The sequence below is a fragment of the Pundamilia nyererei genome, unplaced genomic scaffold, assembly GCF_000239375.1.
Source record: "Pundamilia nyererei isolate P.nyererei 1_Seehausen unplaced genomic scaffold, PunNye1.0 scaffold00467, whole genome shotgun sequence".
In the NCBI taxonomy this organism is placed as follows: Eukaryota; Metazoa; Chordata; class Actinopteri; order Cichliformes; family Cichlidae; genus Pundamilia; species Pundamilia nyererei.
In genome coordinates this window covers 57,609-73,382 of record NW_005187868.1, presented here as the reverse complement: position 1 = coordinate 73,382, position 15,774 = coordinate 57,609, and the positions used below count along the sequence as shown (strand labels likewise).

The 15,774-nt window shown below is 39.3% G+C and overlaps 1 protein-coding gene across 1 annotated transcript in view; it reads right to left on the bottom strand.

Annotated features, from left to right (window-relative positions):
* Positions 1-13,057, bottom strand: part of LOC102194526 (serine/threonine-protein kinase DCLK2-like) — a 24,618-nt gene extending 11,561 nt beyond the window's left edge. The window contains exons 1-3 of the mRNA XM_005753813.1: positions 12,810-13,057; positions 9,897-11,142; positions 2,862-3,241 (exon numbers count right to left, since the gene is read on the bottom strand). Coding sequence (XP_005753870.1) covers positions 2,862-3,241; positions 9,897-10,332 — 816 coding nt within the window. The 5' untranslated portion in view covers positions 10,333-11,142; positions 12,810-13,057. The remainder of the gene's footprint in view (positions 1-2,861; positions 3,242-9,896; positions 11,143-12,809) is intronic.
* Between the last annotated feature and the right edge of the window lie 2,717 nt (positions 13,058-15,774).

The following is a 15,774-nucleotide window of genomic DNA, read 5'->3' as shown; positions in this document are numbered from 1 at the left end:
ACAAAACTATTATTTGTTTTGTTTTGTTTCTGTCTGTCTGTTGATGTTGAAGTCAGCTGCATTTATTTTCAGATATAAAATACAGTATAAATACAGCAGAAAACACCAGCATGTTACTCAAGAGGTTGAAGAATTGTGTAAATAAAAAGTTCCTGCTGCTACAAGTCAGGGTTGGGCATTTCCACTACCTTATATATTTTCTATTTTCTATTACTGACAAAAATCATCCTCATTATTTTATCCTCTTACAGACAGACGACCATTTACACTCACATCTATGAGCAATTTAAAATCACAAATTAACCTAACACCACTAACTGTCTGCCATTGGACTGTTGGAGGAAGCTATGAGAGAGCCCATGTGAATATGAGGTGAACATGTGAACTCGACAGTACCAACCAACGTGCTATGTTGGTGAAGAGTTGGAGGAGGTAGGTGGGGAGAGAGAAGTCCGAGTACGTATTCCTGTTTTGTGCCAGGGCACCAAAACAAATATAAATGATAAACAAAATACTCATTCCAAGTTTTTTTAGGGTTTCATCAAATTGGTAATGCTGATTGGTGAATCCTGTTTGTGGATAGGTTAATTTTCTCTTTAAGTCCTTTATAATCTTTTCGTACTATAACTTTTCAAGTGTGATATCAGATTAATTTTTTTTAGTTCTTCTTATGAACTTTTGAAAAGGGTCAATGTTCATATATAAACTTTGCCCGGGGGAATGCGTTTAAAGTAAAAACAATGAGACTGTTAAGGAGGCAGATGCAATGGATACTTTTATTTTGAAGGAAGCGTCTGCAGAATGTGTTTTTATTTTTCCCAAGGCAATGGTGCAGCTACATCTTAACAAACGGAGACAGTTTTGTGCCTGTGTGTGTGTTTCTGAGGGTGAACTCAGTAGACTTATGTGTAAGTGTGTGTGTACAAGTCTGAGCTGCATTCACTACAACAAGCTTCTTTCAGTCACACCGGCGCCTCGACATGCTGTCTTTGCTTTTCTTCAGCTCTCTGTTGTCAGCGTCACAGTTATCTGTAACTTCAAAGACAGAGCGCGTGCATGTGTGGGGTAAAAATAACCCTGCCGTGTGATGCGTTTAAATCCTTAACCCAATATGAGCTCACAAAAGCATTTTGAGGAGGATCAGCTCCTATTCAGACTCTGTTCAAATTAACTTCAGCTGACTGCTGCAGTTCCAGGGCTTCAAACACATGTACTTATAAAGAGCAGAGGGTGCAGATTTAAACTTCAAGGAGACTACGCTAACCACCCGTACACTTTACACTGAAAATTGCACCTTAAATGAACTCTTTTATATATGATGAATCCCAAAATGAAACACATTCCTGGAGTAATTTTATAATGAAGTGCTGTAATTTGATTTCCGCAGTCAGCCCTCGTTCACTGGCCCTGTGTTGTCTGAGTGTGCGTCAGTTTAGAGCTCAGCGAAACGGCTGAAATTACTTTAACTGTGTGTCACAGTCAGGCTGTGAACATTACCCACAGTGTGTCTAGTTCAACCCATTTGTTGCTGTCATTTTTTCTAATTAAACCGTAAATTGCTGCCAAAAAATAGAGAACTTCAGAAGAGAAGATATGACACTTAAAGAATGCTGAATAGAAATCAGTGGGAGAATTCTCCACTGCTAGAGACGACAGATGTCCTGCTCCTGAACTGGGAAATGCATGAGCCATGTGTTGTCACTCTAATGCAAGTTCATGGCAGTTCTAAGTAAAGATGATGGTAAGTGGCTTTCGGTATCTATAGCCTGCATTAGCATATGATGAGTGCTTTAGTGGTAGGAAGCACAAATGTTGATGGATTCTAGCTTTAATAAGAGTTTTGTGATTGGTGGTTTCAGGATCTCATTCCTGCTTTTTGCAGATGATGCAGTTCTGTTGCCTTCAGCTCCCAAAGGGGAAGTTTTTAAGCGAGTGGGAACCGCAGATAAAAATCAGCACCTTAAAGTCTAAAGCCATGGTTCTCAGGCAGAAAAGGGTGTGCCCAGAGGAGTGCCCACTCTGGGTGAAGAACAAGTTGTCGACCCAAGAGTTGGTGAATTCTGTGAGGTTGTCTGTTTATCAGACGATCTAAGCTCCTACATAGCCTAACATGTAGCCATTAGCTCAGGGTGGATACCACCAGTGGAAATAAGCTTTCTAGCAGCGTGTCTGGGCTCAGCCTTAGACACGGGGTGAAAAGTGTTTTCATGGAGGCAGCCGGCGACCATATGCTGCAAGTCTGAAATGTAGCAGCCCGAGTTTGAGTCAGAATCCCATCCCTTTGATGTGTGTCTTCACTCTCTCTCCCTGTACTCCCGTCCCCCCAAAAAAATCATCTTCAGCTTTATTCTTCTAATTTTCATGAATAACTGGCTCTTATAAGGCAAAAATACAGTGGGCTAAATGAGTATAAATATATGTCACTTTTGGTACATACACAAGATGAATCTGAAACATCTGCATTGACTCCATCAGACTAACATCGAACTGTAGAAGCACTTAATAGCTTAATAATTGATGGCACAGGATGCAGGAGTGAACTTTTCAGTCTAGAGGCAGGTGTAAATCATTACTTTGTGTTTCACTCATTAAGGATTTCCTCCTGAGCTTCCTCTAGGTGTAAGTGGGACTGAAAAGAAGTGAGCAGGCTCTCTTTAGTTCATGGATTTCTAAGTACGAGTACTTTATATGTCTATGATTATGCAGGACAGATGTGTTCTCCAGTGAAGCTGCTAAAAGTCTGAACATACTGTGTAAGCCTCCATGTTTGCTGCTTTATCAATCCATGAAGTAGCTTCATGTTGCAGCTTTTTCAATGTTTGTGTCAAAGAACAAAACAGGAACACCAAAAGTTATCAAACCTGTTTCCCGTCCAGCGTGTAGAGCTTCTTTACTGCTCCAGAGTCCAGCTTGATGGCCTCGGTGATGTCCGCCAGCACCTGTTCGAAGGAGTGCGCCGTCTTCTTGTTCAGGAGAATCCTCACTGCCTTTCGAGGCTTCACGCCGCTGCGGATCACCGTCACCAACTTGGGTTTGATGAAGTCTTTGCTCTCTCTGCCCTCTCGACTTTCGGGGCGATCTTTGGGGACGGTCGTCGACACTCCTGTGGATGCCGTGGAGGCTCCACTTGACCTTGCTGTTCCAGCCCCAGCGCTGGCACCGGGCTTCCAGCTCTGGACGGAGATCTTGGTGTAGTCGACCTTCCGGTAAGGCTCGTTGGAGGCACAAACGTAGCACTCACCTGAGCAGCAAGGCAGGGTGTGAGGAGGAAAAGTTACATTAAAAACAAATACTGCAAAGGTTTTATAGGAGAAACTTTTGACTAAAATTTAACCAAAAACCATTAAAGCTCAATATCGTACACTGAAAAAAAAAAAGCATTAAATATCTCACATAGTTAACTTAAATATTAGGCTTTTATGAAATGTGTGTTCAAGGACACCAAATGCCACCAAAGACAAACGCTGTTTTAGCACCTTAATTGCAACTTCTATTTCTATTTTGTTGTGTGTTTTAACCGGGGTTAATAAAGCTATTAACTGTATCTTAATTTTCTAATGTATTTTTTATTTTAATTGTACATCAGTTTGCGACTTTGTGCCAATTAAAAGCACTTTACAAATGCCCTTTACTTACATACAAAGTGTAGCAGTGGGCAATGGGCCCTGAAGTACACTTTGCAATATCAACAGCAGCATGGAGAAAGGCAGGCACGATTAATCAGCTGCCATGACTGCAGTCCTTAGGCTTTGAATTCACCACATTTAAATTATATTTAAAAAATCCTTCTGCTACATTTTGTTCACCCAGAACGCAGCCCTGTTCTTCATCCTGTGCCCACTTTTTTATATTTGCAGTTCATTTCCGTGTGTCTCAGAAGTATTTTGCTGCCTTCTGTCTTTTCCTTACTTGGATTTTTATTGCATGTTCTTGGCAGTTTTGTGCATAGCACTAATCCTTTCAAGTAAAAATTAAGTTATCGGTTCTTTAACCCTTGTGTGGTGTTCGTATTTTTGTTACTCAGCCAGTGTTCATGGGTTTGGTGGACCCAACACTATCAAACAATTTTATGTTAAATTACTCAACAGATGTTTACTTCATCCCAATTACAAGACATATGAACAGCAAACATGGTTAATTTTTTCCCTTTACCTTTGTTAGATCACATTTATGAATTAATGTGCTTCTCGTTTTTCTTTTATATAAAATGTTATAAATAAATAAATCAGTTATAATCAAGTGGAGTGAGTGGAAAGACACAACACATTTACACGTGAAAAAATAATTAATTGTTTAATTTTTCTTTTGAAAAAAACTGAACACAGGTCTCACAGACCCGAACACCATACAAGGGTTAATAGACCATCATCACAAAGATTGTGACCATAACAAAGCAACAATATTCAAGCAACAACTTCGATAGAAACATTAAGCAAACTGAACTGGCTCTAAAAGGCAGCCTTGAATACAGGAAGCTATGCTGTGTCATCTGTACCTGCTGGCTGTTGTCATGGACGCAGTTAAAAGGTGAAATAAGTGAGTGATGTACAGGAGGGCGTTCAGGGTCACAGGCTTATTCGAGAGCGCGGTAATACAAGCTTTGTGTGTGACAGTGGATGAAGAGAAGGTGACAGCAGATGTCAGATTCACTCCTCTCACTCTGTCTGATCTGCTGGAAAACTGAACAGCTCGTCACTCGTCAGAGCGTTCAAGCACCCAGGCAGGAAATATGGAAATGATGAGCATGCAGTGTTTCATATCGCAGCGCAGCTCCAATTAATCTGACTGAGTATGATAATAAAATGTAAAGTCAGACTGATAATCCAGTTTAGTTTCCACATAAGCTGTTATTCAAAAACAGCTTGTTTCACTTAGTGGTCATATTAGAATTAGTTATACTACCTTAACAGATGTACTAGCTATGAATAGAACCTTATTTACATAAAGTGTTCCCTACAAAATAAAGACGTTACATTGCTATAGTTTGCAACCCAAATTAATTAAAAAGACAGTTTAATCTATTTCTTGCAATTTTTTTGGCTGGTGGGAGGGGCTAAGAGTAGAGCTGCTATTACTACACATCAGACTGAGCTGGATGAGGTGGTGGCATCTCACTACAATGCCTCCGGGATGCTTCCTGGGAGTCTTACTGGCAGGAGGCTTCAGGGCAGACCCAGGACATGCCAGAGAGATTATGTCTCTCATCTCAGCTGGCCTGGGAATGCTGCAGTGTCTCTCCCAAGAAGAGCCGAAGGTGGTGGCTGGTCTCTGCTTACACTGCTGCCTCTGAAACCCAGTCAGTAACCAGCAGGAAATAAGCAGTGGAAACCTAAGAACGCCACCATTCAAACCCTTTTAATTCAAGGGGTTCTTTTTTTGTATTGTGTTTTTTTTTTAAACTACAGCTTCAACATGTTGAGATCTCCAAAATCTGCCAGGAGTGGTTAGAAAATGATCATATTATTAGGGGCAAATTATGGCTGACCTATTATTTAAAGACACTTTTAAACACACTACAATTAAAAATTTTCTTCCACATCAATGATCTCATTGTCACATTAAAGGGGAAAAGAACCCGTTATCATTTCACATAGACCAAGGTTTCATTTTCAGATTATCAGTTGGGGGGGGGGGGGGTTGGGCTACCGGTTCATTTTTAAATTGACCATGCGTTTGAATGTGAGTCTCTGTGTTAACCCTGCAACAGCCCGATGCACCCCGCCTCGAACTTCTCACCCCATCCCACAACCCAGAACTGGATAATCAGAAGAAAATGGACAGATATACATCCATGATGTGACCATCACTTCACTGCTTGTGCTTATAGTGCCTGCAAAACACATCACACCCTTCATGTCCAGGACTGCATGACAACTCTGACGGTGTCCTGTAGAGCCTGGCACCTGGACATTAGTAGCAGATCGTTAAATTTGTGAGCTGGAGCCACCATAGATCATAGCTGCTGTTTTTGTTTTTAATGTTTTTCCTCATCAGCATCTGCATGAAAAGGAAATGCCTAAGATTCAAGAAACAAAAAATATTTGACATTTTGCTGATCAGAAACAACTAAACTATTAAAATAGATGTTCCCTTTGGCAATTTTAACTTTTATGGCACAGTTTTTGATGTATGTAAAGAAAGAAAAGGATGAACAATAAAGTTCTACCAATGATGACAAACAGTTTAATTCCTTTATTATCCTCTTACTTAGATTAGCGACTAATGTGCATGTGCCTAAATTTATTTGAGCTTTAAATCTGTCATCAGTTAAATCCATTGGGCTGTTTGTATAAAGAGTTTTTAAATATAAGATAAAGTTATAAATTATACTAAGGCTCCAGCAGACTGCAGCTGATCACATGTACAACAGCCTCCAGCCACATATCCTGTTTTACCTTATATGGTTAAAAATGGCTCACCTAACGCTCCCCTCTCTCTCTTCGTCTTTATCTCACTACCTTTCCAACGTGCACACCTTTCACTCTCTTTTAAAATCAGACACACGCTTATCTGTGCCAGCAAGCCTCTAGTAAAATGCCCCTATTTTCCTCCCTTTGTTTCATCCCCATTACATGTTGACACACACACTCTTTCTCTGCAGGTATTGTGTGTGTGACCTTGTCTCTCCACATGCAGGCTTTCACTTTGCAATTCAAACCAGATGGACAGGATTGCTGCAGGTATTTATTCAAATACCTCAGTGACTAAACACAGAAGCACCGTCTGTGTGTCGATACGACATTAGAGCTGAGACACCGGCACAGTCTCTGTTCAGGAGCTGTTTAACGTAAAGACGCGACAAACGGGAAATTTAATGAAGGGTACTTTTAATATTTCAGCTTTTAAGGTTAAGAAATTATCGCATTGATTAATTAACAAACATTTGCAGCTTATTTGTGGAGTTTGGGACACTTTTTTAAGCATTAGTTTCAAAATAAAAACTTTTCTGAAGCTATTGTCTTTATTATTTTTATTGTGTCCATTAAATCCACTTGACTCAAGGTTTTTTTGTCTATAAAAAGCTACAGATTGCACCTTTGTGGCTTTTTATAGACAAAAAATAGACCTTCACCCAGGAGACTGAGGTTTGAGCCCCCTTTTCCCTATTACTTTTAGACTTTTTTGTTTTGTTTCATTTTAATTAGGATTTAATAAAACAACGTGCTTTACAAAATCTTATAATTTAAAAGCAATGGAAAAGGATTCAAATAAGATTAAAATCAAGAAGGTTTAAACACTTAAAACCATTTTTGTGTGATTATATTGTTAAAAATAGGGAAAAATTTTAAAAGTTCAAAGACACTTCCTAGTGATTCATTAATGATGAAGCAAACCAGACTTCCTCAAGCACTGAAATGGTTTAGTTGGGTTTTCTAAAACATGCTTTGGATTAAAAATAATAATAATTTTATTACAACCATAAAACATGATGTATATGAGCTGATTGTTATGGCTGCTGCCAAGCCTAGAAAAACCTGAAAGTTTATGATATTTGAAATCTCTGTCACAGTACTTTTGAAATGCTAAACCAATAATCTTGACATTCAGCAGGACACACTCAGATCAATCATCCCAGTGCATTAGCTGCTTTCCAGCACAGCTAATCAGATAATCCATGTTTCCCCCTCTGTTACAGCTCGAATACTCAGTTAAGTTGTGAGCGATGACTTTTCCACTTCACACTCGCAGCTTTGAGCCGCTGTGGTCTGTTTGTCGTTGTTAAGTGCTTAAGAGCGATGCATCTGTCTTTTAGTAGATCTCCGGCTGAACAGCTTCCTGGCACTAACGGTCATCAGAGGACATTAAACCAGTCACTCATCAATATTGATGATAAGTGATGTTACTCAGCCACTGGTCTGTTTCTCACTAAATGACTTTAGGGCAACAGGATGAGCAGAGTGAGTGGACCTCAGAGTTGCTGTTAAATTATCCAGGAATATTGTTCATGCGTATAAATTTTAGATGTGGAAGACTTATGAGCATTTATGAGATACATGCTTCTTTATAAGATAAAGTACACTTGAAGTTTACAAGAGGATATTGGAGACAGGATATAACACATAATGATGGGTCAATTAGATGACTGTGCACTGAATATGTGAAGGCATTAGTGGAACTGCTCAGTTTGGTCTTCTAGATATTATCTTTATTACTGTAATTAAGTCACAATAATTTTGAGGGGTTAAAAAGTGCTTGAAAAATTCTGTGAAAAGTGGTGAAAACTTACATAGTTAAAAGGTTTTATACACAAGATGTTTCAAAATTGTTCTGTGTCTATAGCACCATTATAGCATATCAATAACATAGCCCGCACGAAACCCAACAGGAAGTCCATTTTTACGGCATTTGCACTAAGCTGAAGTTTTGCCATTTCAAGGCATTATTCTTTAGAATAGTCATTTGTCAAACATTGGCAAAAAACTGCAATGTTAATCCCATTGAAGATTTTGAGCTAATTATTCACATAATATATGGGCAGTCCAATCTAAACATCTTGGTGATGCTAAATGACGAAGCTGGTGGGCTTTCCCTGAACGGTCTGTTGGCAACAGCAAAAAACAAACAAACAAAAAACCCCACAACTGTAATTGTTGGATATTCTGTAATGTCACACGTTGGGCAAAACAATTGATGGATGTATGTGTGCAACAGCCAGTTATCCATCCTGGGCTTAAAATATCCACAGGAAGCAGGTAGACCTATCAAAGGTGTGTGATCCCAATCATCACTGCCTGCAGTTTCAATTAACTGGATATCAGTTTAAAAGAGAAAGGAGTGTGACTAGATGGTGAGAAGGTATCATTTTCAATAAAATGTTAAAAAACACAATTTTCCTTTGCTTCAACTTTAATGAGCTATGCGTTTACTGGTGGGTTCAGTTATCCCACATACATACAGTGTCACCATGGACAAAATCTATGGTAGAGATGATGGGATACGTCCCTAAGATACCTAAGTACCTTAAATTGCTCCCACCAAAATTTAACCAACACATATGCACTTATTTATTAATCACAAGCTTTACTTGGAGTCTCCAGCTTAAAATCTTCAATAGGATTAACACTGCTGTAAATCTGCATGTGCATAAAAACTACACAGGGACAACTTCACCAAATTACAGGATATATAGTGTCAGGGGTCGATTCAGTAGTGGACAACATGATACTTTTTATACAGAAACAGCTGTACACCTCAGACAGGTCCTGGGTTATTTCCCCAATGAATATTAAAACCGATATACCCTTGAGTATTACTGTATTGATTATGTACTTATCAGTCTGCTGTTGATGTACACAGAAATAAATAATTCAAAGCATGTTTGGATAACAAAAGCCATGAGGGAGCCGAGAGGAAGGAAACATGAGGAAGTTTAAACAAGACAGGCCACTTGATTGATCTGTGGTGAGAGTAATCAACTGAAGTCTGCACAAAATTATGACTCAGTGACAAATGACTACTGTATATTTATTTTAAGGATATGCAACATTTGCAGACAAAACAAAGATTCAATAGTCAGCAAGACCACTGCTAATATAAAGCACCTGACATCAAAAATCTAACAAAGGGAACAAATGTGTAGGTGGTCAACTAGGAATGGAAATGGCTGTAGACCAATTTTGACTAATTTTATGATGACAAATGATCCAGGAGATCAGATGCTTTCGACAAAGACATTATTGATGAGTATTGGCAGAGTAAATAGGGATCAAATTAAAGAATGCCCTAACCACAATCCAGATAATAGTCTTAAAATATTCGTACTAACCACAGTAAGTGTGCACCCATAGCCTACTAAAGCGTGACATTTTCTACCTCAGCTGGGCATTTTTGCTCATTGCCTAAAGGTTTGTGATTGACAAGTTGTTAGAAAATGAAAACCAAGCTGCCAGTCTTACCTTCCACCAGCTCATCCATACTGGTGATCTTCTTGCTGCCATCTATAGTGTAGATCACCCGCACTCCTTGAGGCAGATGCAGGTTATCCGCCAACGAGCGTGTGAGCTCCATTAGCAGAGCGTCGTACGATCTGAACCGGTCACTAGAAACAGCGTACACCAGGCCCTTAAAGTACCGGTCTCCGTTGCGATAAAACCGGACCTTTTTGGCTCGTTTCTCCGAGGTGAGCGCCTGCAGGGTGCGGGTCCGGTAGTAGCTGCAGTTGGCGCTGTGAGCAGGACTAGGGACCAGGCTGCTGCCCCTGGAGCTCGGGCCAGACCCTCCACCACCAGCACTGCTGGTGGAATCATCTCTCTTGGCCCGGGTGGAGCGTCCTCGCCGAACCTTGTCACGTTCGTCAAAATGCTCCAACTCGAGGGTCTTACTCAGAGACATGGCGGATAACAGTCCAGTAACATTCAACGAAATCCGTGCTAGAAAAGAATCATCCTTCAAACAGCAGGAAAAAGTTTATCCAAGCTATGTAGTCCAGATCTTGCTCACGTTTAGATAATGTGATAAGTAATCCCTAAAAAATGTGTTATAACTTGGAGACTTTCTTCCAGTAGATAGATTCTCATAGACCAGCTGTAGTCCTAAGACTTCTAAGATGATTTGTAGTTCAGTTGGCCTGAACGAAGAACCGGCACTGTGGCAATCAGACCAGTCATGGTTCATTTAAATCAACTGAAATCTTCATAATCCAGGTGAAATCCCCAAAACTACATCAGGTCACTTTGATGTAAATCCAGCTTAAGTCAGAACTCAAAAATATCCTTTATCCAATTTAAAAATCCTTAAAAATCATGTATTATGTTCATGCTCTAATCCGTGATGTCCACTGGTCAATAAGTTTGGGGTTGTAACTGTAAGGTTTTTGTTTCACCTTATTTTTAGCAAATTCAATGTGAATGTGAAGGCAAGTCTGATCCTTGAATTACAGATTTTTCCCACCAAGGCTAAACCTCCACTTGATTATCTGTCTGTCCTCACAGTCACCTACCTGCAGTGTCAGGAACGCAGCTGTAACGTCAGTGATCTGGCTTTGAACTCAGTACTTTGAATGAACAGACCTTAGACAACCCGTTCAATCGACTCCAGGTTTAGATCTGGGCCAGTGCCTCGAAGTCCCTCTAATCCTGCTTGATTTGGGATTTATGTCTCATTCACAATTTCTCTTCTAGTGTCCTCACCATCCCTCCGTCACTGGGGAAAAAAAGAAGAAATGACAATCACGTGGTTTTACTGACAAGACAGAAGTCACCATCATCTCGAGAACAGCCTCCAACTCTATACCTGTGCAGACATAGAGCAGGAATTCATTTTTAAAAAGGTCATTTTGTATAAAACCATGTAATTAAGAGTCGGTATTGCTTGCACATATTTTGATTTTATTTAATTATTCAATATTTTATAAACAAAAATAATTTTTAATTTTGATTAAATTAAACCAGTGTTTAAAAAAAACTTTGAAAGTTAGATTTTACAACATTTTTAAATTATTTAGAAAGCACCAAAAACCATGTGAGGAAACAGCTATGACTTTTCCTGTCATGTCTGATACTGAAATTTTTTAGGGCTGAGCTGTCATCTCACAGAGTACCCCGTCAAACCACCCCCAAAAATCCAGTGGGCATCCAAACTGCCCTGAGTCAAACATGACACCTAAAAGCATCATGCAAGTTAACATTTGCACAGTTTTGTCACTCTCTTCGCTGACTTGCTTTGGTAGTTAGAAGAGCTCAGAGAGTACAGTTTTTAAACAAAAAACATAGAAATATTAGATTAATGAGAGGTCGTCTTTCAACAAACCAATATAAGATCAAGTACATAGAAGAACAGAACTCTGGGAAAACACTGGCTCATCTTGGACTCATTCCTGGTTCACATATGTCAGGATGCACAGAGCAGATGCGGAGGGCAGGAAGTCAGACACAGGAGACATTTTAAAAACAAAAGACCTGAAGCTTTTTAAGGCATGAACACTAAACGCTCCACCCCTGAAACACCCGTAATGTCAATCTGTGAAAAAGATAGAACCTGAAGCTGCCCGAGCAAGTTGACTAAACCTTTTTTTCCCCTCGATATCAAGTCTTGGATGGAATATTGTGGCAACATCTGAGACTCACAGCCTGCTGGGCTTCATTCGATCACAACCATTTAAATTAGCTATCAATCCAAAACCATATTTAAAATGAATACATGTGTTTGTTTTCTTCATGCAATAATAAAATAAATATTCCTTGTCCTGAAAGAGTCACTGGTCCACAACAGTACCTGAAAACATCAGCATCTGTCGGTCTAAAGTGCAGTTTTTGCCATTGTGCCACAAACACTGTTGACTGGGGTAATTCTAGCACTGTGTCCACTATGTTTGCAGGGTCTGTCAGAGGCACGCACCCGTGGAATTTCCAACTGCCCATAAACTTTCTGGCAAAAATGCTGCCACCTTGTGGTGATGGTCTTTATTGCATTTTGCAGTGCGTTTACAAAAAGTACCTTTAAGGAGCTGGCCCGAGCAGAATGGGCTTCTATTGAAGATCATTAAGACCCCGCCCCCCATGATAAATTGCACATGCACATCAGGACTGATAGGCATCATACAGTCAATGTGTTCAAATGTGTGACATAAATTTGGCTGCACAGCCACTGTGGGAGAATTGCATCGATTTCCAGTGTTATTAGATTTAGCTTAAGCCCAATGAGAAATAAAACCCTGCAGATGAAATGCTTATAAAACCCGTGCTCTCTCTCTCTCTCTCTCTCTATCTGATAACAGAATTGACTTCATCCATCTATCCGCCCTAACACTGCTAAGCTGGCTGACAGCGTCATTCAAACACACACACGTACACTGAAAGGGAGGCACCTACCAATAATGCCGTGGAACCGGTTTGTTGCTATGGAGCGTTTCTCCTCTTTCCCCTCCTCGGTGCTCTGGTTACGGTCTGCTCCGGGGGCTCCCGGCGGGCTGAACCACTCTAACCGAGCTGTTCCGGGTCCGTCCGCTGACCTGGGATACAGGGATGCAGGAGGGAGGCTACACCGGTGGACCGGGATGCACCGAGTCAGGCAGCATGGCCGCTGCTGCAGACAGACACCGGCTGAGGCTCACCCCCGCCCTTCCCCTCTCTCCGCGGCTGTACGTGATGACAGCGTCCCTCCTCCTCCTCCTCCTCTCTCTCTGTCTTTGTCCATCTCGCTCTACCGTGTCTCTCCTCCCTGCCTTTTGTCTGACTCTCCCTCAAATTAAACTTACTTTTCTGTCGTTATTGTTTTATGACAAGGGGTGTCAAACATACGGCCCAGTGCCATGCGGTGGGCCCCCATAGGGTCCAGTTCGGGCCACCGCATGGCACTGGTAATTGCGCGAGTTGTCATTAAAAATATTGCTCTTTATATACAAGATTCAAGGTTTACATTTTTTTAAATATTTTTTTTTACAAAAATTTTACATGGATAGATTCAAGGATTTAAAAAAAATCTACAAAAATCTACATGGATACTGGATCATTTAGTGTACGATTTATAATTATTTGGTGCATGAACTAAGAAAACCATTCATTTAATTGTCTTTAGGAAATTCTAAAATGATGTAAATTGTTTCTAATTTTTATATATTTTTTAAATTATATTTTACACGTTTAACACAGAATAGCTGCAAACTAGAAAGGGCACCACGAGTACATGTCTGTGCAAATGACTCGAAAGTTCTTTATTTTCATAGTGAATAAAACATGTAGCAGCTTAAAAGCTTAAAAATAGCCACTAAAAATCCCAATTTAAATTTCACTGAAGTCAATCTAAAGATCGAGGGTACTGGCAAAAAGCAGTGTTGGCAAAGAAGCATGATTTCTTTATTTATTTCGAAATGTAGTAAATATGAAAAACGTTACTATTCTTAGACAAATCTAAGATTTTTTTTTCTGAAAAACGTCTGTAAAAGTGAATGAAAACTTTCACCACAAGGTGGTAGCATTTTAACAGAAAGTACCAGCCACTTAGCAAAGGATTGCTTACAAAAGGTTGTGAGACCCGTATGACGTCTATTAAAGTCCGACTTTTCTCTGAGGCTGAAAGCCTGCTCTACTGGATTATGTAACAGAATAATCTCAAGACACTGATTTTTAAAGCACATGTTTCCCATTTGTAAAGACAAAGACTTCTTACATTTGCATATATTGTGAGGGAAAACAATATTTACTTTAAAGTGTGCACAGTGCTGCACCGAGCAAACAAAAAATGTGACTATATTGTATGTGCAGGGCATCACTGGACATCGTGTCACTTCAGCCACAGATCCGTGCAGCATAACAGGCTCACAGCTACAAATCAATGCTAATATATTTGATAGCATGCAGACAATAGAAACATTATCTGTCTAGCTTGCTCATAAAAACATACACAACTATTTCTACTTACTACTTTGCCTTAATTTCCTGAAACATCTGATGTGCTCTGATGATCTGAAGTAACAAACTTTACTGAAGACTCTAATTTTTAAATAAGAGGCCCTGAAAAGGACTGAAGCAGCTGAGAAAAACGTTTTTTTATTACAACATTAATGATGTTCCATAGTTAGTTATATAGAGATCAGATTTTTTAATAGCAGAGGGAATTTAGGTTTTTCATTTAAACAGATTTGGTTATGTTTAAATACACAGATGTAGATGATAATGTAGACCAAGAGGAAAACTATAGATGTTCTTCTTTCTGTATTTGTGTTTTTCTTTCACTTCCTGTACTCCATACACAGTACAGCTTTTAATGCAGTGTTATAACTCATGTTTGCAACATGAGTCTCAATAATAACTAAATATATAACTCACAAAAAGGTCTGCAACACTTAATTGCAAAGTGATTATTGTAAGAACCACGGCTTATAAATAAGTAATAGTGAATGATTATAATGGTAGAAGTAATAAATAATTCTGCTCAATCTTAATATTTGATGAAGCTGTGGTGGACACAGCTGTGGGAGTCAGTGAAGCAGGCTGGAGCTATAAAACCATTAAGAAAGCCTGAAACTAACTCACCAGGCACGCATTAGGAGGAATAATTAAGAACAGATGGCATCAACAAAAACATGAAGGCAGCATTAAATAAGAATAAAGACCCACACATGAACCCAAAAACTGAAATTTAACAAACTGAGGTTTTGAGTAAACAACAGACCCGTTAGAATGATGGAGCAAAATTTAATCCAGTCAAAGAAGTAGAAATAAAATTAAATATTAACTAAGGATCAACATTAGTTAACACCAGTAAAATTAATAAAACTCTCAACAACAGTTGACAACAATAATAAATGAAATGAATAGAAATGACATGAAATGCAAATTAAGACCAGGAACAACAACTGAAAAGGTTAAACTGTGCTTTTAACTTTTGTTTGAAATGCTGCTAATATTGGAAAATGCCTAACATGAGTCAGTAGGTTATTCCAGCAACTTGAAGCATAAAAAGGCAAAAACATGTTGATCAGTGTGGGATCAGAAGACCTGTTCCTGAAAGGTTGAGCTGGTTTCATAGTTCTGAGAGATATCTAAATCCAGTACTTTGCAGGACCTTAACAAAAATAAAAACTTATAAACAAGCCCTAAAAGTACCTGTGTTGCCCTCGGCTCAGGTGTTATAGGGTCCCGTTTAATTGTTTAAAACTAAGACACGCTCCTGAAAATGTCCTTTTTACTTCAAGCAGAGAACATCAGCTAGATTTATAAATTAGCCAAGACATCATACAGTACTGCCCCATGTTAAGTTATTTGTACTTTGTTTATGTGGACCAATAAGAAACAATGATTTTGGATGACCGTAAAACTATGTCCGTTTTTTTTT